The sequence below is a fragment of the Ursus americanus genome, chromosome 4 (genome assembly GCF_024610735.1).
Source record: "Ursus americanus isolate L20-20 chromosome 4, mUrsAme1.1.p, whole genome shotgun sequence".
Lineage (NCBI taxonomy): Eukaryota > Metazoa > Chordata > Mammalia > Carnivora > Ursidae > Ursus > Ursus americanus.
In genome coordinates this window covers 59,506,097-59,531,006 of record NC_142130.1, presented here as the reverse complement: position 1 = coordinate 59,531,006, position 24,910 = coordinate 59,506,097, and the positions used below count along the sequence as shown (strand labels likewise).

The 24,910-nt window shown below is 33.3% G+C and overlaps 1 protein-coding gene and 1 long non-coding RNA gene across 8 annotated transcripts in view; one reads left to right on the top strand and one right to left on the bottom strand.

The window, feature by feature from the left end:
* ARL13B (ARF like GTPase 13B) overlaps window positions 1-19,706 on the top strand; it is a 67,665-nt gene extending 47,959 nt beyond the window's left edge. For 3 of the 7 annotated variants that reach the window (XM_045785400.2, XM_045785394.2, XM_045785398.2), the window contains 5 exons: window positions 2,278-2,392; window positions 5,340-5,565; window positions 8,166-8,282; window positions 9,254-9,322; window positions 17,823-19,706. In XM_045785400.2, the coding sequence (XP_045641356.1) occupies window positions 2,278-2,392; window positions 5,340-5,565; window positions 8,166-8,282; window positions 9,254-9,322; window positions 17,823-17,899 (604 nt within the window). In that variant the 3' untranslated portion in view covers window positions 17,900-19,706. The remainder of the gene's footprint in view (window positions 1-2,277; window positions 2,393-5,339; window positions 5,566-8,165; window positions 8,283-9,253; window positions 9,323-17,822) is intronic. The other 4 variants (XM_087861714.1, XM_045785397.2, XM_045785396.2 and 1 more) reach the window with 3 other exon arrangements.
* Window positions 584-24,910, bottom strand: LOC148110259 (uncharacterized). Its single transcript, XR_015724232.1, has 3 exons — window positions 24,836-24,910; window positions 21,408-21,580; window positions 584-717 (listed from the first exon to the last, which is right to left on the bottom strand). It is a non-coding gene; the product is annotated as an uncharacterized LOC148110259 (long non-coding RNA).

Sequence of the window (24,910 nt, the reverse complement as noted above, 5' to 3'; positions counted from 1 at the left end):
CTCAGTCTCTCCACCATGAGATCATGATCTGTGCTTAAATCAAAAGTCAGACGCTTAACTGATTGGGCCACCCAGATTCACCTAAAATGAAAAGATTTTTAAATGAGTTCCTGTAAGATACAAAGGTGTCTTCCATCTATCTAAGTAACATTGGCCTCCCATGTGCTTTTACCATAGTTGTAGTCTGGTAGGCAAGAACCCACTAATTACCCTTAGCGATGCTTCCTTGCACTCCTGAGGAACTCCTCTGATTACTGGTATCTTTCATTTAATTCAGAGATAGGACTTAAAGAAATACTTCCAGAGATAACTCTCTATCCCCCAGTGCTCAACAATATGAGCAGATTATTCATCTAGGTCTTTCTTGATACCAGTGTGAGGTTTTAGTAAATGTGAGAATCTTTGGTTTTCTCTATCCTAGTGTATCGTATTTTATATAAAGCTCAGTACAACCAGTCATTCATGGAAGTTTACCTTTTATTTTCTGAAGATTCTTTTGCTTTTCTTCCACTAAGAAAGCAAACAAAAAGAACGAAAAAAAGTTGGGTTGGATAAAAGAAGTCCAACGTTAGTCATTTTTTTTCAAGTTTTTACCTTTTCCATAAAGATACTCTAGATCGTGTTATGGCAGGCTTTTCTGTTACCCATTCCGCTTTCCTCCTTTCTCCTAGCCATGTCGCTTGTGGGCTGAGCCCTCTCCTATTGAGCAAAGAGACTCTGTAATTACAAGTAAACTGGCATTTAGAGAAGAGTTATTTAAAAAAACACAAACTTTTTTATTTAATTAAATCCAATTGAGTAGGTTCAGATATTTTTGAAAAGCAGTAAAACATGCTATTGTTGATAACCTGAAAATAGTATGTCAGTGCTAGATTACCTGAAATTGCTTAGTAATAAATGAATAACATTAAGAGCAATTACTGTCTTGTAGGTATGTTCATTTATAGAGTGTTTTTACATACAGAGTGCTTTGTCTACACAACCCTATGAGGTAGATATTTATATTCACATTTATGGGAAAGCCGAGGCTTAAAGATCCAGATAGAAGTCCCGGGTCACAGAGGTAATAAATCTAACTCTTGGTTTCCTATGTTCAGAATGAATGGATCTATCTTTCCATAATAGAACATAATTAATAAGTGTCATAGTAATGAGCATTCATATTACCATACTTACAGTGTAGTTGCAGATCTACAGTACTTATTTTTCTGTCTTCAGCTACTTGTTCTAAAAAGTAACTTATTATTCTTAATGCCTGGGGCAATGTTAACTATAAAAAACAGTGATAGTAAGTGCTTCAGTAGTAACTAATGTGGAAATATTTATTTAATCTGAGTGATGTCGGGCAACTTAGTTTTGTAGTTTCTCTACTTTTACACAACAATGATTGTTATACAGTTCATTTGTGACATACAGCCTGACACAGCTCTGAAGAAGGGTGTTAACTAGAGGACTTATTTATTTGTTAATATCAATGAAGAGGACGGCATTTGTTTGGGAGGGTAATTAAGAAATCGATGAATATAAACCTTTGGGACATAGAAAATTAATTAACAAGCACCACTGACCTTAAGAAGTCAGTAATAGGGAATGTTATTTTTGTCAGCATTTTCTTTTGTTTTTAATTCAAATGACCAACTATGGAATATTACTCAGCCATAAAACATAATGAGATCTTGCATTTGCAACAGCATGAATGGACCTGGAGGGTATTATGCTATGTGAAATAAGTCAGACAGAGAAAGACAAATACCATATGATTTCACTTATATGTGTAATTAAAAAAAATAAATGAAAAAGCAGAAGCAGATCCCTAAGCACGGGGAGCAAACTGATGGTTGCAGGGAGAGGGAGAGATGGATAGGCAAAATGGGTGAAGGGAAGTGGGAGGTATAGGCTTCCAGTTATGGAATGAATAAGTCATGGGATGAAAAGTATAGCCCAGAGAATATTGTGATAGTGTTGTATGGTGACAGTGGCTACATTCATAAGCATAACATAATGTGTAGACTCCTCAAATCACTATGTTGTACTCCTGAAACTAATGTAATATTGTGTGTCAACTATACTTCAAATAAAAAGTTCAAATGATTAATCTTACATGGGCTTAGAGGCCTATTATCTGCATTAGGATTTCTGAAAGTCTCTCCATAATTCAAAGCCATGTCCAGATGTTTAACTTAATCAGCTTAATAGCCTTAAACCTATTACAAGTGTTCTAAAACATGGTTCAGCGTTTCCTCATAAGGAATTCCCAATTTTTCCCTCAAATGATAGAGAACAAAGAGAGCGAGAGCAGGCGGAAGTGAATGGAACCAGCAGCCTAGCTGAGTTGGACCCCGAACCAATTATTGTTAATCCTTTCCAGCCAATAGCATCTGTCATCCTTGAGGTATGGATGGTGGCAAATGTAATTTTTATAACTTAAGTTATAAAGTTGGAAGATGAGAAAGGAGGTGGGGAGAAGTGTTTCACCAGAGATTATTTCTAAAAGAAATTAAATGGGTGAAGTGGATTAAAGGCTTGCTGCTTTTTCTTCTTCTTTAAGTTTACTTTTTGACTAATATAAAAAGGAAAGCTGACTTCTGAATTAACTGAGAATGAAAATGAAGGTTGAATGTAGCAACTGTCATAGTTACTGTCCTGATAAATCTTTTTTTGTCATTTATTTCATATGATAGTAATGTCCTTACTCTTACTTACATGGTCTTTTCTCCCTGTGTTACTGTTACTATCCCTTTAAATGCTTATGATGCATATTAGAGTATGTAAATGATTTCCTAATTATTTTCCTAGGTTACTTCAGAATGTTTGAAACTATAGTAAGTTCTTCTATATATGAATATCATTTATTTAATTTCAATTGTCAGAAGTTTTACCAAAATTAATTTTTTAGACTTTAATCACGGAGAAGTTAAGAGACTATGTGTGTGTGTGTGTCTGTGTGTCTCTATCTTTGTTTTCATTTTTTGCTGGTGTCCAGAGTTCTCATTGGCCCTTGCTTTAATTACCCTCAACAGCCATGCCTCCTTAGAGGCAGAGCTTCCTAAATCTCCATCCACTTAGAGCTTAATGTGGCAGCTGGCATGGTGGTCCCACCTGTACATTCTCCATTCCTCTTCCCCTGTCACTGCCTCCTTCCACACAGGTGCTCATCTGGAAAGGTGGATGATTGTTTCTTCCTTGGGGCTGCTGCTGAGGAGGGAGGCAGCTCCACAGGTAAGAAGATGATTGGATAGTTTTGGTATTGCTTGATTTTGCAGAATAATTGGTAATATGAGATAGTTTGTCTTAAGTTGCTTAGATAACAGAAGGTTAATTGTATTTAATCTTTTTATTAACCCTACTACATTTACCATAAGTATATATATGCTTTTCTAAGTACATTAAAGCTGTCTTAATAACCTGAGCTATTGATTTATCTCTATCCTATTAAATACTATGGTTGCCAAGTTTTGTTGTATGTTCTTTAAAAAATACTGATAGAGAGGAAGGAAATCAAGTTTGACTTTTCACTTTGAAACATGCATTTTCTCTATATTTGTAATAAAGCTCACCTTGTAAATGATGACTGTTTTATAGCACCATGTTTATAAATTACATAGAGGGCCTTAGTGCTTCTACCAACATGGTATTTTTCATGATATAAAGATGTGAACAATAATGATATATAGCATTGTATACCTCATATTCAAAGTCCCTGAACTAATTAGTGGCATACAGAAAGTACAGTTAATATGCTTTTAAACTATGTTAATTTTAAGAATATGATCAGTAAAGAAATGAAATAGATGAAAACAAATTACCTAAAATCTCGTTTACCAAGCAAATTTTCTTTTCATTCCATAAAACTTCTCCTTTAAAATGTTTGCATTTTAGAGAAACACCTTGCATTCCTTTGATTTTACCACAGATAAAAAAATGATGAGGTATTGTTTCCAGAATAACAACGAATCAATGGAACAGATAGTAATAAACCTAACAATGCATGAGCATTTAGTATAAGATAAAGGTGACATTTCAAATCTGAGAGAAAAGGGAGTTAGAATAATGGACAATTACTTGGAAAAAAGTAAAATTAATGAACAGTGTATACCAAATTCAACTCTAGAAAACTTAAATGTATAAAAAAAGAAGACTTAAAAGTACTAGCACAGAATATATTTGAACATTTGTATACACTTGGAGGAGAACTTTCAAAGCAGGATAATCTAGCCACAAATCATGAAGTGAAAAACAGATCAGTCTTACTATATTCAGTTTTTAAACATCTGTTCTACGAAGTTAAAGGCAAAGAACAAACCCTAATGAAAAACACTTGAGACACGTAAGACAAAAAAAGAACCCTTAAAAATTCCTATGAAAATAATGAGAACCTAATAGAAAAAAAGGTTTTGAGTTACCATGGATAGTTAACTAAAGAAAAAACTAAAAATGGCAATAAGGTTGCTTAATAGTTCATCTTCACTAGCAATAAAAAAATTAAACTGAATTAAACTAACATGGAGGTAAAAATATGTATTTATTAGTGTGACAGACATGTAAAAGACTGATGATGATATATAGGCATTGAAAAAGATATGGGGCAATGTCACTTTCCTAACCCTTTGCCTGTAGTGTAAATTGACTTTAGCTTTTCTGAAGGGCAGTGTGTAGTTTTACCCATTGATCCAGTAGTTTCACTGTTAGGAATTTATTCGAAAAAACTCATTCAAGAATCGTCTTTCTTAGAATGAAAAATTGAAAATAATTTGTCTCTTCATTAGGAGTTGGTAAATTAAGTTATGCTATAACCATTCAAAATGATAATATAATTGATGAAGGTAGTAAAAGCTAACGCATATAGCATTATATAACACATACAGCTAATGCTTTACTATGGGTCAGGTACTATTCTAAGCACTTCATATATTCATTGACAAGGAAAGAAATATATATTCTTAAGTAAAAACTTTAATTCTTTTTTGTTTAAAAAACAAATTCATAAATATGTATATGAAAAGAAACATTCAATCACATTTATGTATGTTTGTGGGTGGCATATGTCTGTATGTGTGCGGGTAGGAAAAGAAAAACACCTCTTATTGATTATGCGCCAAATAGAGATTATTTCTTGATTATGGAATTACTGGTAATATTTGTTTTCTTTCTTTATACTGTCTGTGTTTTCTGAAAGTTTACCAATTAGTATGCTTTAGTGATATATTCAACAAGTAATTTTTTAATAGAAATGTCACAGTGCCCTGAAGTTTCAGAATGCTTTTGGATTATTTGATTTCTTCTGTAAAACTATCTTAGACAACAATTATATTAAAAATGATATATTTCATTTTTGTTAGAATGAAAGAAAACTTGAAAAAGAAAAAACGAGACAAAATATGGAGAAAGACAGTGATGGCGGCCCCCTGAAACATAAAGTGGAGCATGAGCAAATAGAGACACAGAGCCAGATCAGTGACAGTAGCCAAAAAAACAATGAGCTTGGAATAGTAGAAAATTATAAGGAGGCATTAACACAGCAGTTGGAGAATGAAGATGAGACAGACCAGCGATCATCAGAATCAGGTGATAAATCTAGTTCAAAAACAAAAAAAAATACACACACACACACAAACACACACACACACACACACATATACACAAAACTTAACAATACATGTCTCATTTGTCATGATTATTTTCACAAAAATGTACTGTAATATTTTTTGTCTCCAAATGCAGTATATGTCAGGGTTTTCTCATGGTTTTGACTTTCTCGTTAGTGAATTTGCTAACTTTTGTTTTTATTCATGATGCCTTAAAATGTAGTTCTTTGTAATTTAAATGACTTTCAGCAGAAAATTCTGCTTTCAGTTTTATTTCATAAATTTTGAATATAGCACAGTCCTAAGAATCCTTGGAATGTATTTAACCTTTAAAGCTCATTTATGGGGTTTTGTTGGGGTTTTATTTTAAACTTCATAATACTACAGTCAGCATCACTTCTTTTATTGACTTGCTATTTCTACAGAATGCAGACATGCTCAGTTGAACATTTTTAAAGTTAATAGTCATTTTCCTCTTACTTTAATATCATATAAAATCGCTAATTCATAATTGCTTTTCTTTCTCTAAGTGGCTATGTGGTTTAACAGAAAGTTCATGTCTTTGGTTTTATAGAATCAGGCAACCTGGGATAGAATCTAGATATTTGTTATATTACACTGTATTGTTTTTCAGTCTTAGTTTCTTCATCTCTAAAATGGAGATAAGCATCGTTTTTTTCCACAGGTCTTTTTTTTTTTTTTTAAGATGTTATTTATTTATTTGACAGAGATAGAGACAGCCAGCGAGAGAGGGAACACAAGCAGGGGGAGTGGGAGAGGAAGAAGCAGGCTCATAGCGGAGGAGCCTGATGTGGGGCTCGATCCCAGAACGCCGGGATCACGCCCTGAGCCGAAGGCAGATGCTTAACCGCTGTGCCACCCAGGCGCCCCTCCACAGGTCTTTAAGGTTACTTAAAATAAAAATAACCCTGCAGTGTTCCTAGTGCAGGGCCTGACCCATGACCCAATAATCATTACTTCCTTGCAACTTCTAGTTAGCAGTATGGTTTCATTATATATAAGAATTTTTGTACAGTATCAGGAAGGTTATGAAGAAAAGATGTAATCCCTGAGGTTCAGATTAGCTAACATGGATATTTTGATGTATAAAATTAGATTTGAAAGTTACACCTTTTATAAGTTGGGAAGGTAGGGCAGCCATATTCATACTCATGTAGTTTTGTTAACAGAGTTAAACAAAATAGATTTAAAGTGGCTTCCCAATATATTGAAAGAACTTTTGAACACTAATACTCTTTGTTAAAGAGCAAAAGATTTGGCAGATTTGAAAATATAGTGTAGGAAGAGCTAAGATAGTCAATCATATAACTATAATAATAATAATTAACATATTTTATACCGTAGAACATGGTTTCAGATATATTATTTAATGCAAGATTACATTATTTAACATAACAGTCCTAGGGTATATTATTCCCGTTATTTTGAGTAGGAAATCAGGGACTTGGAGAGATTGAGTTGTACTCATATGTGGCTGGACTAAGAGCCTGCTTCATAGCATCTGCCCATTATCATGTGCTTTTTAGTGACCCTGAGCTAGTCCCATCCTGAAATACCATATGGTTCTGGACTTCCTCTTTCCTTTCTCTAAGCTGTAAAGTTTAGGTTTTAATTGTAAAACGATATCTTTGTTTTTCTCTGGAGTAAAATGTCTCAAATGACACAAGTAATTTATTTAGAAAAATAATGTGTTTCTAAACATGTTTATATTTCTCATTGCTTTGCAGATTTCATAGATGTTAGCTATTTCTCATATAACAGATAATTCCCATTTTATAAAATATATTACATATATGTAAATTAAGCAGCTGGGATTGTCAGTTAAGATATTTCGGTAACTTTGGTGTTTGGTATTTAACTATTATGCCATACAGGTTTTCATTGTTAAAGTTTACATGTTAATGACATAGGTGTCCTTAAATTGTTTTTAAGTACTTAAGTGATAATCTGTAGTTATTTTTTAGAAAGAACACAAATTAATTCTGCAGTCTCTAATAGTGTGATTTTGGTTACATGTGTTTATTGTATTAGGCATACCTTGTCTGGGGGTTATTTCAGTGGGTAATGTGTTTAGATTTGATTGGGGTCTTTTTTCACATTTCAGATAATTATTTTTGGACTGTTTATACTTAGAATCCATTCTGTGTATTTTACTAAGACAAATCAACATCTCTCCCCTTTCCCTGAGCCATTCTGAGTTTCATGAAAATCCCTGCAATTAGACAATTGTATTTACTTAATATGACATTTGGAAAAAAATGTAAGTTACTTTTGGAAAGATGAACTTTTTTCTGTATTCTGAATAAGCTTTCATAAAACTTAAAATACAGGCTTTTTGCTCTTTGCATTATGTTCATTAATTATTCATTCAATAAGCAATCATTTAAAAAATTTACTCTTCGTAAAGGCAGATTCACATTTCATTACTGGTAACAGTTTGCAAAGTTGAAGATGTAGTTTTATGGTAATGATAATATGAATATTTTAGTTCAATTATTTTTTATTATAGAAGTTTACGTTTTCGCAGAGGCATATAGTTCTATGTTTATATTCTTTTAGATAACAGTAAAAAGAAAACGAAGAAGCTAAGAATGAAAAGGAGTCACCGTGTAGAACCTGTTAATACAGATGAATCTGCTCCTAAGAGTCCAACACCACCCCCACCACCTCCTCCTGGTGAGTAAATGATACTGAATTTAGAAATACTGCTTTAAACAGTAAGAAAAAAGAACGAAATCTTGTAATTTTATTCTGTATGTTTATTATTTTGTGAATTTATGAAAAAGGCAGTTTTCTCTGTCTACTTTGTTCAAAATTTATTGTTAACTATGTATTTTCTTTTTTTAATCAGAAAAAAAAATGTTTTCTAAAAGTAAAAGATAGTATGTAAAATTAATAAGAATACTTTACCCAAGCACTTCCTAGAATGGATTCAAGTCCTACTTGAAATATTAGTACCCAGATTGCTAAAAGGAATTTATTTAAATTTAATGAATGGATGGCTAATGTAAATTTTTAAAAAGTAGAATCTTTCATCCTGAAAGTTGTCATTTGAAAGCAAGATGTGTGAATTTTTCCAAAATATTTCCAACATACATATTGACCTTCTAAGTTATCATGAGGATTAAAAGGAATATTGCATGTAAAACACTGGGACATGCTAATTGCACAGTAATTGTGAGAAGTTTCTCAGAACTAGGCACAGCACCTCACATACCGTAGGTGCTTGATAAATATCTAAATGTATATGTTTATAGTGTCCTTTTAGCCTGGTTAGAAGGCTTTAGGTGGTAACATTCTCCTTTGAGGATTATTTTAAGACTCATTTCTAGTATTTAATTTATTATTATTTTAGCCTTTGCTAGGGGTTGGAATAGTAGCCTAAGGTTATTTTTGATGGTGGTGAAGATGCTTATATTTTTGACTAAAGATGAGTAAAAACTTAAAGCAGATGTTACCAGCCTACAATTACATTTTTAAATAAAAACTATTTCAAATGGCTTTGTGGCTATTCATTACTGTGTCATTCAATATACATATATGACTTGACATCAAATATATACATTCCTGTCAAGGGAGGGATCCTCTCAACAGGCCTAAAGAGACATTGTTTAACAGTGTTTTAAAATGTTTTTCTTTTTCCTTAGTTGGCTGGGGAACCCCCAAAGTCACTAGACTTCCAAAACTTGAGCCTCTTGGTGAAACACGTCATAATGGTAATGCAAAAGGATCAGTTTTCAAATATACATATTACATCCACTTTTCTTAACCTCATTATTTCAACAAACTTTTATTTTTGGAAACCTTTCGAATCCACAAGCATCCTTTTTCATTATACCTCACTTTTTTCATTTTATTTAATTTTTTTTTTATTCTTTAGTGCCTTTTGCCTCCATATAATTTGTTTACCTTGGAATACAGATGTAAAAATAATCATAGTTTGTGTTTATCCATTATATATTTATATAAACTGTTATGAGAAGTGAACAGGTATAAAGCAATTTAAATTAAATATGAGACATTACAATTATACTTAGTGTTAAAAATAGCATTGTCCTGTATGTGCTCAGTATACTCAGTGATAATGCCACATAGTTGTTCTTTCTGTTTCTAATAAGACCCAGCTGCTGAATATTAAAGTCAAGTAAAGATCCACACAATTTGTAAAATCAGAGACTAAATCAGCAAGCCAAATAAAGTTCAGCTAAATAGAAAGTTACTAAAGGCTTATTGACTCAAGAAAACAGTTTTCTTTGGGTGAAATTAACATAACGTATAGTCCAGCCAATATACGGCATTGGAACTCCACAATTGGAAAACTAGAGAAAGGACAGTTGGGTATAGCAAACTGCCTGATAGAGTGGGCAGAAGTTCTGATTTCAGACTATCAGCTCAGGCTCTTTCAATAAAATGTTTCTAGAATGCAAAAGGGTAATTATGTATCTTGTAGCTCAATGAAGTTCTCCATCAAGAATGTCCAATTCCCTTATTGATGGCTCTGTTTACCCAATCTAGGACTTGAATTCCTAAGGAAACCTATTTACGAGGAAAGAAAGTGCGAAGGTTAACATTTACAAAATCATTATCATGTAACTTGAAAGTATGTCAAACTTTATAAAATTTTTTTATTCAAAAAGTACATTAATATAAATGACCCATTTGCTTTCTTTTTCAGAATATTATAGGTCAGTAATGAAATACATCTTTCATAATCATTAGTGAAAAAGGGTTTTTTTCATTTCTAAATACAGAAATGTTTGTTCTTAGAGTATATCAGAATTACAGTGAAGTCACATCTCTGGTTGATTGACTTTACATCATGATATTTTTATTGACTAATATGCTAGTTTGTGTTTAATGATACTCAACTTGTGTATGTTAGAATACATGATCAGTTTAAATATTCACCCTGCTGTTAATAAAATTAGGTAAAGTTAATATACATTTGTATGTATGTATGTATATATCTGTCTATATATATGTACACATAGAAAAATACTAATTTCTCATAGGACATTTTTTCTCTTACTGTGTGGGATTTTTAGGCATCCAAAAAGCAAAGTTTTTCTATTTGACACCACCTAAAACATTGGCGATACCAAGATGAATAAGATTCTGCAGATCCTGGTCTAATAGAGAAGAGAATTCTTGAGCTTACTGTAGTGTATGTGACAATTCACAATATACAGTAATAAGTTCTATGGTGTGGAATTGGAGTACTGTACACAAACTGCATGGACAGTTAGTGAAAGTGGTATTACAACTGGGTCTTCAAAGAAGAAGTCAGTAAGGAGAAGAAACAGACTATTCAAAGGCAGAGGAGTAGGAAAGGGCATTGGTTATATGGAAAATAAATTCCTTGTGATTGGAGCTTAGGTTCATGTAGGTAGGGTGGGTAAGAAAGAGGACATTTGAAGTTACAGAGTTTTTTATTTATTTATTTATTTATTTATTTATTTATTTATTTATTTATTTAAAGATTTTATTTATTTATTTGACAGAGAGAGACAGCCAGCGAGAGAGGGAACACAGCAGGGGGAGTGGGAGAGGAAGAAGCAGGCTCATAGCAGAGGAGCCTGATGTGGGACTCGATCCTGGTACGCCAGGATCACGCCCTGAGCCGAAGGCAGACGCTTTAACGACTGCGCTACCCAGGCGCCCCTGAAGTTACAGAGTTTTAAGACTGGAATTACGGCTTAGGGTCAGATTGTGAAGGCCTACATATATATAAATTAAGATGTCTGGACTTGCTGTAATCTTCCAAGAGACACTATACATTTTTGAGCAGGGAAGTAATGTTGCTAGATGTGTTGTTTAGGAAAATAACTTTTGTCTCAGTGAAAAGTACAGACTTGCTGGTGGCCACACTTGAGGTAAGAATACCATCCAAGAGGCTGTTCTAGTAGTCACAGTGAGAAGTGAAGAATGGAAATTGGAATGGAGAGTAAAAAATGTATGCAGGAAATATCTTAACGATTATAAGTAATATGTGATGAATGAATGTATGGGCCAAGGGAGAGAGGAATAGAGGATTATTTACTCAAGCAGCTTGAAGGTTGGTGCTGTCTCTAGGATTGAAAGTACCTGAGGAAGGAAACCTGTTCTGAAGGTGTCTGTAGGCTTTTGTATTTGGAAATGTCTCTTGGCCAATACAAGTAAGATTTAAGAGCTCAGGAGAAAAGAAGTGACTCAGGTGGGTGGAGGGTTTACAGACAGATTAGTCGCCATCTTACAATAGGAATTCTTTGCCCATAATAAATGTTTTGTAATCTTTACAGAATGAATGCAGGAGGGGATGATAGTTTCTTGTTTCTGAAAGAAATTTTGTAGAATGAGGAGAAAAGAAGTAATGGTAACATTCAGGGGGAACACAGTTAAGGGCAAGTGGAAGAAGTTCAAAAATAGGTTGAGAAGGTTGTTTTGTTTGTGCTCATTTCTTGTGTTTGTTTTTAAATAGAACTTTTTTTTAAAAGAAAGTCTTTCTTTCTTTCTTTCTTTCTTTCTTTCTTTCTTTCTTTTTTTTTTTTTTTAAAGATTTTATTTATTTGTTTGTCAGAGAGAGAGCAGAAGCAGGGGGAGCAGCAGGCAAAGGGAAAAGCAGGCTCCTCGCTGGGCAAGGAGCCCGATGTGGGACTCGATCCCAGGACCCCGGGATCATGACCCGAGCCGAAGGCAGATGCTCAACGGACTAAGCCACCCAAGCGTCCCATAAATTAGAACTTTCGAGAAAGAATTGTAATAAATTAGTTAAGTTTAAGACTACCATATCCCAATATTTTAGTTGGTTTTCAGTTTGTATCAATAAATGTAGCTTCCCAGAGCAGAGAAGAAAACACTGTAACTTTCACAAGTTTCAAAATATTTTTATCGTTTTCTTCCCATAAATTTTAAGTCTAAGTATACCTAACCTGGGTTTAAAAAAAAAAAAAGTGCAATCAACTCTGCTTTCATTAATGGGGAAGAAAGCAGGTATAATTAAAAATTATAATAAAAAACCTTAAATTTGTTTTTAGAGTTTATCATGAGATCTTCATCAGAGATGCTGATAGCTGCCAATTTTGTAATTGCATCCTCCTCTTTTCTCTAATTTGGTACACATTTCTTTGCATTTGGTGAATGGCAAATAAACAACAGATATATAATAAACTAGAGTAGTAATTAAAAGTTAGCTGCAAATGGCTTGGCACTTAAAATTTACTGGGATGAAAAACAACTTTTTATAGTCACACTAGGAATTTTAAGGCGGATTCTTACTTGTTTTTTGATAATAGACATTTGCTTTGATAGTGGTTTGGTTTTACTTTTCTAATTATTGTCTAATGCTTGCTCAGTGTAACAGGTAAGACATGCATTGAGAAAAGAGACTTAAAAAGAGAATCTGTTTACTATATGAACACTCTCAACCCATACTTCATTAACATATTGTGTATTATACATTATGAGAAATATATCAAGGATTCTGTTAGCTAGAAATACCAAACGCACTAAAGAATATTTCTAATCTTAAAATATGAATGAAGATAACATTTTATATGCAGTTTTACTACCCTTCAATTTGATGTTTGAAAAGTTTGAAGCTCTTCATAAAAATGTGTGTTAGCAGTGAAGTTGGTTTATTATCAGTTAGTTCCCAATTATCAATTGGGTACTAACATCGACTTAAATCCCCTACAATTAAGACAACAAGAAACCTACTTTGTATAGAATGATTTTATTTTCTGGAAAGAAATACAAAATCTTTATTGCAAAAATAAAATAATTTCTTGGGAGGGAAAAAGATAATTCTTGCCACATGTATGTGATTTCTCTTTTTACGAGGATACTTTTAAATTCTAGAAGTATAACATATTAGGAAGTATATTCATGCTGGTTTAATTTTGAGTTCTGTATTAAAATTCTCATTAATTTTGAATTTAAGAAATTAAAAAAGTCATACTTAGAATTTGTCAAAAATAATTGTTTTAATTTAAATTATAACAATGATATAGCAATAATATTAACTGTATATTCTTTGTTCCTGGCATATTGCTAAGCACTTCAGGTACATTATTTCATTTTAATTCTCCTAAAAGCCTTATAAGGTGGGCAGTGATGTCCCATTTTGTGCAAGAGGAACTTATGCTCCAAGGTCACATAGCTACTAAGTAGCAGTATCAGAATTTGGACTTAGGTCTGTCCAGCTTTGAAATCTATACCTTTAATTTATTATGTTACACTATTACATCAAGACTTATTAGGGCATCCTTGCAGTTTACTAGTTGCTTGGAATTTATAGTTGCTTGAAAAACCATTTTCTCTTAATCCCTCTCTCTATTTAAAGTGGTTTTCTTGTAGACAGCCTATAGTTGGATCATATTTTTCAATCCACTCTGACAATCTCTTTTAATTGTTGCATTTGTACCATTGATATTCAAAATGATTATTGGTATAGTTGGATTAATATCTACCATATCCATTACTGTTTTCTTTTTTTTTTTTTTTAAGATTTTATTTATTTATGTGACAGAGAGACAGCCAGCGAGAGAGGGAACACAGCAGGGGAGTGGGAGAGGAAGAAGCAGGCTCCCAGTGGAGTAGCCCGATGTGGGACTTGATCCCGTAATGCCGGGATCACGCCCTGAGCCGAAGGCAGACGCTTAATGACTGCGCTAGGCAGGCGCCCCCATTACTGTTTTCTATTTGTTACCCTCATTCTTTGTTCCTGTTTTTGTCTTCCACTCTTTTTCTGCCTTGTGTGTATGTGTTTTTAAGATTTGTTTATTTATTTTAGAGAGAGACAAAAAGAGAGTGGGGTAGGGGGAGGGGCAGAGGGAGAGAGAGACTCTCAGACTCCCCGCGTGGCAGAGCGTGTTCCAGGGCTCCATCCCACAACCCTGAGGTCATGACCTAAGCCAAAACCAAGAGCTGGACACTTAACCGACTGTGCCACCCAGGTGCCTCTGTCTTTTGTGAATTTAATTGAGCATTTGATAGGATTCCATTTTGTCTCCTTTCTTAGCATATAAGTTATACTAATTTTTTTTTTTTTTTACTTTTTTTAGTGTCTGCTCTAGAGTTTGGACTATACATTTACATTAATCCAAGTCCACTTTCAAATGATGCTATAGATTTAATGGGTAGTGCAAGTACCTAAAATAATCAGATAATCCTAATTCCTTTCTCGGTGTTCTTTGTGTCATTGCTGTCATTCATTTGACTTAAATATAAGCATTTAAGTGTGTGTGTGTGTGTGTGTGTGTGTATATTGTGTATATATGTATTAAGTATACTACATATACATAATCAAATACATTGTTACTATTAGCATTTTTTAACAAACTTTTATCTTTTTGATCAATTAAAATTAAGAAAAATACGTTTTCATTTTATTTCTTCGATAATATTTCTTTATGTAGATCTGAGTTTCTGACCTATATATTATTTTCCTTCTCTCTAAAGAACTTCTTTTAACATTCCTTGCAAGGCAAGTCTACTTGCAATAAATTCCCTCAGTTTTTGTTTGTCTGAAAAAAGTCTTTGTTTTTCCTTTACTTTTGAAGGACAATTTTGCAGGGTACAGAATTCTAGGTTGGTGTGGTTTTTTTCTCTAAACACTTTAGATATTTCACTTTACTTTCTTCTTGCTTGCATGGTGTCTGAGGAAAAGTTGGATATTATTCTTATCTTTGAGTCTCTGTTGTAAAGGTGGTTTTTCCTCTGGCTTCTTTCAGGATTTTTCATTTTCTTTGATTTTCTGTAGTTTGAAAATGATGTGCCTAAATATAGCTTGGCATTTATCCTGCTCAGCGTTCTCTAGATTCCTTGATCTGTGCTTTGATGTCTGACATTAATTTGGGGGAAATTCTTAGTCATTATCACTTCAAATATTGCTTCTGTTCTCTTTTCTCTTCTTCTGGTATTCGCATTATAAATAAGATATGCCTTTTGTACTTGTCCCACAGTCCTTCCTTATTCTTTTCTGTTTTTTTTTTTTTCCCAGTCTTTGTTCTCTTTGCTTTTCAGTTCTTGAGATTTTATTGATCTATTCTCAAGCTCAGAGGTTCTTTCCTCAGTTGTGTCCTGTCTACTAATAAGCCCATCAAAGACATTCTTCATTTCTGTAATGGTGTTTTTTTTATCTCTAGCATTTCTTTTTTTTTTTTTTTGTTCTTTCTTACGATTTCCATCTCTCTGCTTACATTGCTATCTGTTCTTGCATAGTCTACTTTATCCACTAAAGTCCTTAGCTTATTAATCATAGTTATTTTAAATTCCTGGCCTGATAATTCTGACATTCCTGCCATGTCTTGTTCTGATGCTTGATCTTTTTCTTTAGATTTCGGGGTTTTTGCCCTTTTTGGAATGCCTTGTTTTTGTTTTGTTTTGTTTATAGTCTGACATGGTGTACCAGGTGAAAGGAACTGCTGTAAATTGGCCTTTTGTAATATGGGGGTGATGGGTGATGGAAGGAGAAGCATTCTATATTTCTATGATTAGATCTAAGTGTATTAGTGAGCTTGTGCCTCTGGACTCTGAACTTCACAAGAGTGTCTCAGTTTTTTTCTTCCCCATTAGGTGGACAAAATGGGTAGTGCCAGATGGTGGTGATTTCCTTCCCCAGGTCAGTTAGCGTTTGATGATACATGGTAGGTTAGGCTCTAGTAGTTTCCCCTGAGGGCAGTCCTTGTGCCCCAGAACAGAGTGCTCTTGGATATTTCAGAATGGTTTCTTTTTTTCCTCCCCTGCCAAAAGTGGGAGGGGATTTTTCTTCAATATTTATTGTGGGACTTTGTTCACGTTCCTGGAGATAAATTTCACAGTCTCACAGGGATCCTCTTATGACTTAGTCTCCTTGGAATTTTTAACTCTCAAATGTTCCTGCTAAGCCTCCAGCAATTCATCAAAGTTCAGGTTTTCCTACCTGGGCAATCTTCCTTCCTTTGGCAGTTTCCATTCATGAACATAATGCTCTGGTAAACTGAAACTCCTTATATTTGCCTGTCTATCTCCAGTATTGGGATGGTGGTTTGTCTTGTGACCTCCCCTCGGAAATGAGACGAGTTGTTGATTTTGTAGTCTGTTTAGCTTTTTACTTCTTGTTAGGATGAAGTGGTGACTTCTAATCTCCTTAAATGCTGTTATGACTTTGATAAATTATCATTTGTTAAGTAGGGCCCCTGGATGCTAGATGGTAAGTCTTGCTTCAAAAAGACCACAGGAGAAGTTGAAATAGGAAAAGTTTATTACTCATAGGTCCTGGAGGAAGTATATGGCATACCTTGAGGGTTCCACAGGGGGAGACCAAGGCAGGGTTCAGGCAGAGAGAGCTATAGGAACTGGGTGATATGCTAAGGCCAGACTGGTGAATTCAAAACAAAAAGAATTAAGTTTCCTAAGCTCCACCAGAGTCTTATCTAACAGAAAGCCCTGGCAGGTGAGGGAGACTGTTGATCACAAAGGGCACTGGGTAAATAATATCAGGAACTTATATTTACTTGTGACTTTGCAGGGTGTTTTCTAGGGCATGTACTTATTTGCATGAGGGACTAGTTAGCCAAACTCTCAACGTATGTGAAACGGGAAACAGGCCTCCAACACATTTTCAATATAGTTATTTCAAGTGATCCTAAAAATCTATGCTTCTAGAATAATTTTAAGTTAATAGGCTGGAACATAATTACTTATGGAAGGTTTATATATGCTATTAAATTTAAGCCAATTTATAATAATTAAGGGACAGGAACTTATGAAATGTAAAATAAGACTTTCTTTGTATCATATGTATCATATATATGTATCATATATCATATATATCACTGAATTATAGTGAAACATCATTGTAAAAGATTATTACCAGAAAACTAAGATTCCCAAAATACCTACAAGTAATAGCCATTGGATGAGAACATGGATGGTACAAATACTGACTTATCAGGGCCTTGGCAGCAGGTTCCATAGATTTTTGAATATTTGTTATTTTATTCTAATATGAACATTAGATAGAGCTTTTTTATTAAATCAAGTAGAAATTAATTTATAATCTAAAGTTAGGAATTTATCCTAGTGGTTATGTTTTGAATTTATTCAAGTTTTCTTGGATTTTGATTTTTTTTGTCTATTCTCCTCATCCATTATTTTACCCATCAAGTCTACTTTTTAAAGATGTTAGTTGGAAAATAATGAACTGTATCAAAAATTCTGATTTACCATACTATTTTTTGGTATCCCTTTATGTAGATTTCTATGGAAAGCCACTGCCTCCCCTGGCTGTGCGGCAGAGACCTAACAGTGATGCTCATGATGTGATTTCATAACCAAGTCACATGGATGCGCTCTTTTAATACAGGCAAGATCAGCTACAGGACCTTCCTTCTCAAAGAAGAAAAACCCTGAACATTGATGACTGGGGCAAGATAACCATAACAATTTCAGTAAGGAGATGAATAGCCAAAGACCAGACTGATCTGATAATTATCCATGTTATTCACGGTTTAAAAAAAAAAAAAAAAAGGAAGCAAAATGACCAGTAGATGGGATGAGCATTTGAATCAAGTTAGCAGGAATTACTGTTGACTCTGGATTTTACAGTCCCACTCATGGGCATATTCCTGAAAGAAAACCTCTTCAGAACAAGAGCCAATGGACTCTCCACACTTTCTTTACTATTTGTTTAATAGTCTTTGTTACTGTATCTTATACATTTTTTGTAAGATACACGTGCATGGAAGGGAAACTCTTGGGAATTTATAACCTAAGTTTTTTAACTTTTTATATTTTTCTAAAACTTATGAGAATTTTAATTACTATGATATGACTGCACTTTTCTATAGATGCTTTGTTTAAATTGTGTCTGGAAATGGAGTTGATTTATTTGACAAACATGACATATTTATATGGTTTTAGGTATGTTTTATAATAGTATTCTTGAAGTATACGTCCTAAGTTTACCTAATTTTAAAATAATACCTTTTTAAAATAGATTCTTATTCTTAGATCTTCATTCTTCCAAATTATGTTATCTGAAAACACTACCCAAGGAGGGTTCGTGTTGTTGTTTGCTTTTTTTTGGTGATGATCGCAATAAATGAAAGAGACTTGAAATACTTTCTTGATCTAAATGCTTTTTAAATTAATAAAAATGTTATGTGAGATATTATTAAAATTTTCAATGAACACCTCTTTTATGGGATAGACCTTTTCAGATCAAGGTGCTCATTGTCACTCCCTTGTTCTATCAGAAGCTACAGTGACTCTTTTAGGTTATTCTAATTCTTTTGTGCCTTGAAAATAAAGGCAAAAAGACTGAAAAAGCCACTGTGGGTACAGAGACTTGGTTTTATAACTAGGAAATGCTTGGGTACTAAATCAGTAAGAATAAAAATGTTTGTTTAAAATTACTTTTATAAAGAAAGAATTCCAAAATAATTTCTCGCTTTAAAATAATAGCACTTCCCTTGTACTGAAGAATGGCATCTTTAGGATTCTCTATCTAGGCAAACTTTTAGAAATATATTTTGGGTATTAGATTTATAATGTTGCATTAATTGAAAGTATATAAATTTATATCAAGGTGAAAATACTATAAACAACATGAATCCTTACCAACTTGTTAAAATTGGTAAGTTTGGTAACTTGTACTGACAATAAACATATACTAGTATCTGACAATAATAAGATTAAGTATGTCTAAGGCAGTTTACTATGATTATTTACTTTAAAAATTTTACTTTGGAGCATCACATTTTAGTCACATTTTTTAAGTCCCAGAACTTTCATTAATTGGTCACTTATTACTCTAGTGAGCATCATAATGCAGTCTTTTGAAGTTTTGTGCATAGGACACCAGGCACACTGAGTAAAAAGCATTCTACTTCAGATATAAAATTCATTAACAGCCTAAATTTGATAGGTGACCGAAATGTAAGGAAAAGCAACACAAGAAGACAATGTAAATTTTGAACTGGATTGTAGAGAAAAACTTATTTGTATATCTTTTTGGTTCCTGTTTGTAACATTTACATTTATTCATTTTTTTAAACACTAAACTTACACTTTTGTCATCCTTTTAATTTTCACCTAGTTTATGAGTAAATAAAAGTTTAAATTTTTTGTTTCCTGTGATTACTGTAGCGTACAATACTGAATTCATTTATTAAAAATGAATAAAAATGATTTTGAAATTAAATATATGATGAAGTGAAATGAATGTTTTATATATCTCTCAAAAAATTAATTTGTATTCTTAAAGCATCCTAAGAAATTTTAAAAGAAGTTTTGTAAATCCAAGTTGCTTTTAACAAGTAAATGCCTATTTTGTTATATGCTGCATTTTTATTCTTAATCATCACGAATTATGACATTTTCACACAATAAAAATAATTTATATCAGTATGCTGTTTTGCATTTCATTTGATAAATTTAAATGATTTCTTTTTGGTAAGAAAATAGAAAAGGAATTTTCAAATATGACTTGGAAGAAATCTTAAGTCTATAGATTAAAATAATGACTTTATTTTACATGAAACCTTTTTTCTCTGCACATGCACAAGTTTATATATATGTGCAAAAGAATATTGTCATTTTAAAGGCAGCTAAAAATATCATATCACCTTATGATCTTAGATGATCCAATGTCTGTCTTTTGTTAAATTACTGACCCAAAGATACATTTTTACTTTTTTACAAGATAACTCTATATGCTTTTTACACAAAAGGCATATATAACATACATACAATATTGCATGTAATTGATATTAAATATAAAACTATGAAAGCAACACTAGAAAGAAATGTTACAAAATGTTAATAATGAATTTTTCTAGTTATTGGTTGTGTGTTTTCCTCAATTTTTCAAACTAGTTTTTAACATTTTGCTTATTTTATTTATTTATTTATTTATTTATTTATTTATTTATTTATTTATTAAGATTTTATTTATTTGGCACAGCACAAGCAGGGGGGAGCAACAGGCAGAAGGAGAGGGAGAAGCCGACTCCCCACTGAGCAGGGAGCCTAACGTGGGGCTTGATCCAAGGGTCCTGGGATCATGACCTGAGCCGAAGGCAGATGCTTAACTGACTGAGCCACCCAGGTGCCCCAAAATTTTGCTTATTTTATAATGGGAGAATCGAACATACAATTTTGTAAAAATTAAGTACCGTGCTTTCTGCAAGCTTAAAATTAAATGGTCTTTTAAGTGTCAAATGGAGGACTGAATATGTAAAACTTACTTTTTTTTTTTAAGATTTTATTTATTTGAGAGAGAGAACATGCACGGGAGCGGGGTTGGGGGGAGAGGGAGAGGGAGATGGAGGAAATAGACTAGTTGCACTGAGTGCTGAGCCCTTCACTGGGTTGGATCCCAGGAGCCATGAGATCATGACCTGAGCCAAAACCAAGAGTCAGATACTCAACTGAGCCACCCAGGTGCTCCTGTAAAATGTATTTTGAATAGCCTAAAAACATTTATCTGTAGAATATGGCATTTTATTTGCAGCTGATCTCTTAAGTATTCTTTTACTATGGTAATATTTTATTTTATTTGATACTCGGTTCTATATGATATGCTATTCATGTTATTTAATTTCTCCCATTCTGCACTGAAGAAATCTAATACTTGGTGTCAAAAGCTTATCAAAAGTGAAACTGCTTATACAAATAAAGCTATAGCTTATAAACTTTATTATCCTTGGCTTTAATACTTAAGTTTTTCTCTAAGTGGAGTAGACTTTGCACAACCGAGATTCTGCTAATACTATTTAATTTATCAAGAAATATATTCCAGCTGATCCAAAGAGCAAATTCAGATATTTGAAGACTTACCTTAAAGTATGATTATAGGGGCGCCTGGGTGGCTTAGTCCATTAAGGGTCTGCCTTTGGCTCAGGTCATGATCTCAGGGTCCTGGGATCAAGCCCCACATCAGGCCTCCGCTCAGTCAGTGGTGAGTCTGTTTCTCCTTCTCCCTCTGTAATCTCTCTTGGCTTTTGCTCTCTCTCAAATAAAAAATAACATCTTTAAAAATATGATTATAAATAATCAAAATAACAATCCATTAGCTTTGTGGAAACAATAATGGAAACGCGCTTTTGGGGGGAAAGAGGAAATCAGAAATGAATTTTCTTTAATGAAGGGGCTCAGCTTATAATTGAAGGAAAAATAGGAAGAAAATTATTTGCTTGTTTAGAGCCTGAGTTGTAAATTCTTTCTGTGTGCTAATTAGTAAACAGAATTTATGACCTAGTGGTCATAAATTGAGTCAGTGGTCAAATTGAGTCAAATGAGTCAGTGGTCTCCAGATTTTTGTAATACATCTTTTCCAGTAAATATTTAAGTTATTGCATTAGTTTGGTAGATCTGCCATAACATACTACCAAAGACTGGGTGCATCAAACAACAGAAATTAATTTTCTCACAGTTCTGAAGTCTGGAAATCCAAGATCAACCTGGAATCTTGTTGGCAGGATTGGTTTCTTCTGAAACCCCTCTCCTTGGCTTATGGATGGCCTGCTTCTTCTCCCTGTTTCCTCACATGGTCTTTCCACTGTGTGTGGTTATCCCTAGTGTCTCAGGATTTAAATTTCCTCTTTCATTTATAAGGATACTTAGGACCCACCATAAAAGCCTCTTTTTAATTTTATCACCTCTGGAAAGACTTTCTAAATACAGTCATATTTTGAGGTATTAGGGCTTGGGGCTTCAGCATGTGAATTTTGAGGGGATAAGTTTCAGCTTATAAGTTACATACATATTCTATTGCACTTTGTACATATACCTCCCCCTAAATTTTTTCTTAAAGATTTGATAAAATTAAATAAAAGTTATTTTTACTTCCCAGTCCCTGTAGATTGTCTGATAGAGTTTGTACACACCACTTTGGAGGCCTAAAATAATAAAGTGAGAGCCTCAGCTAATTAGCTATTCTCCTGAGATGATCGTTCAAGATTGCCTGTAACTAAGCTTTGTTCTCTTGCTTTGATGGTGGATTTCTCTGTTGTGTTTTTCTGCCATTGATTTTAAGGAGCTAATGGTTTCTTCATGTTGGATTGTTTTACTACAAAGTCTGTCTTTATCTTTTTTACTCATAAACCACATGAATATGAAGGGTTTTGAGAAATGTTTTATGTAAATATGAAAATTCATAAAATGCACAGAAGTCTGTAAGTATACTTATCCTGAAACACTTCTTGTATCAAAGGACTTCACAATAAAATTGCTTAGGTATGTAAAAATTATTTTCCTGCCCAGTGTAAGTACATATTAACCTGCTTTATTCTTTAACACAATAGTTATAATAATAACAAAATATAATTTCTGGGATTTGTGTCAGCTCAATTTTTTATAACTGCAGTGATTTAAAACAAGTCTGGTAACAGTTTCTATTTTTAAAATAAAGTGTTAAGCTTTGTTTATTCTTTACTAGGTATTTGGTATAAGGTAGGGGAAATCCACTAACATTTTTAAGATACATTAATATTGATTGTTGATAGATTAAATGGGTTAAATACTAAAGATCAAACTGTAAAGAAAAAAAAAGGGAGAAAGAAACAGAAATAATTGCTTGCCTCCTTGGGAAGAACTTTCCAAGCCGAAAAGCAATGGAATCAATTGCGAAATCAGAGAATTGACTGCATAAAATTTTAAAATATTTTTACATTTAAAGGGTTGTAAGAAAAAACAGGAAAGTACTTGAAAATGTGATATGGTTAACATCTCTAATATAAATAAAAATAGCACTAAGACATCTATGGATAAGTGGACATGAGGTGGTAATTTACAAAGAAACATAATTAGGATGATTTGAAACCTATTTAAGAACATAATAAAAAAATTATAAGGTTTTCAGATATGGAAAGAATGATAAGCAAACATGTTTATCAATGGTAAGAAGGTAAGCTAGTATAGTATTCCATACCTTGGAATACTATGCAACTTGTAGAAATAATGTATATGAGGAATTTTTAATATAAGAAAATGCTTATAATAACAGGATACATTATATGTACTGTTTGATCAAACTTGAACTGGGGAATACATCAAAATGTCAATACTGATGATCTCTAGTGGCATTATGTTCAATTTTCATTCTCATAGGCTTTTGTTTTTACTTTTTTTCAGTAAGCATTTGCTTATTTAAAATCAGAAAATAGAAACGTGCTTTTAAAAGTCAAAAATAATATAATAGAACGAATATGACCTCTTTCCAAGCATTACACATCCTCTTTCCAAGCATTACAAATCCCCTTTCCCTGATAGGAATATAGTGTATATGATTTCTACTATCTCCTTAAAAGTCTTTTAAACGTCTATTTTACAAATATACTACCATATTAATTCAATAAATGCAACATTCTGTAATGAACACAGAAAATACATATAAAATCTGTGTATGGAGGCTGAAAAGTAGACTAATGACTTTTCTCCAAACAGTTAACAAACTGCATTCATTTAATGACTTCACTCCTTAATACTTTATTTTCTTTTGCACCAAATCTAAATTCAATTTTAGATTACTGGGGAACTTGTTTAAATATATTAAGCTTCAAACCACATTAGTGGCGATATTTTTCTTTTTACATGGTTCTAAGATTTGTACCTATGGTATACTGATATTTTGAGCATCAAGGGTCTCAAAATGATGATGCTCATCAAATATCAGGGACCATATGAAGCATTGATTTCCTGATGAATTCCTGATGCTGTTAACAAGGGAGGAACTAAAAAGTAACACTAAAAGAGCAAATAAACTGCTGTTCCTATTAGAATGGGTGTAATAACTTTCTTCAGAACATGTAACACTGCCCGTAATAAAGGTGGGTGGGAGGGTAGTGTGTAGGGTCATTTTGGTCTTCAGGCATTTGGTAGCAGAACATGATCACGATCATCTCGAAGATCGTGATACTGAAAATAATACACAGGAGCAGCCAACATTAGGGCGTTTACTGTTTCCTAACCTTTGTGCTAAGTGCTTTACTGTATTTCAATTAATCATTTAACCCTCCCCGTTAAAAAAGAGAGATTATCTCCGTGGTCCATATCTAGGAAATAAATGCGTAATTTCTTTATCGTATCTATCCCTTTTACCCTTAGTTCTGAATATCTGAGCTAAAGGGGGGTCATCAAATTTGGTAGATTAATTCAGTAACTAGCTTACCCTCTGGGAACATCTTACAACAATGATCATTATACAAAACCTAATAGTGGAAAAGTTACATTTTTTTTTTACTGAGCCACAAGCAAACAGCACCCACTCTCCAACACAACGCTTCACTTGCCGCGCCAGCCTCTCAAGGTTCCGCCCAGGGGTCTAGCTACGCCCTCGGGAG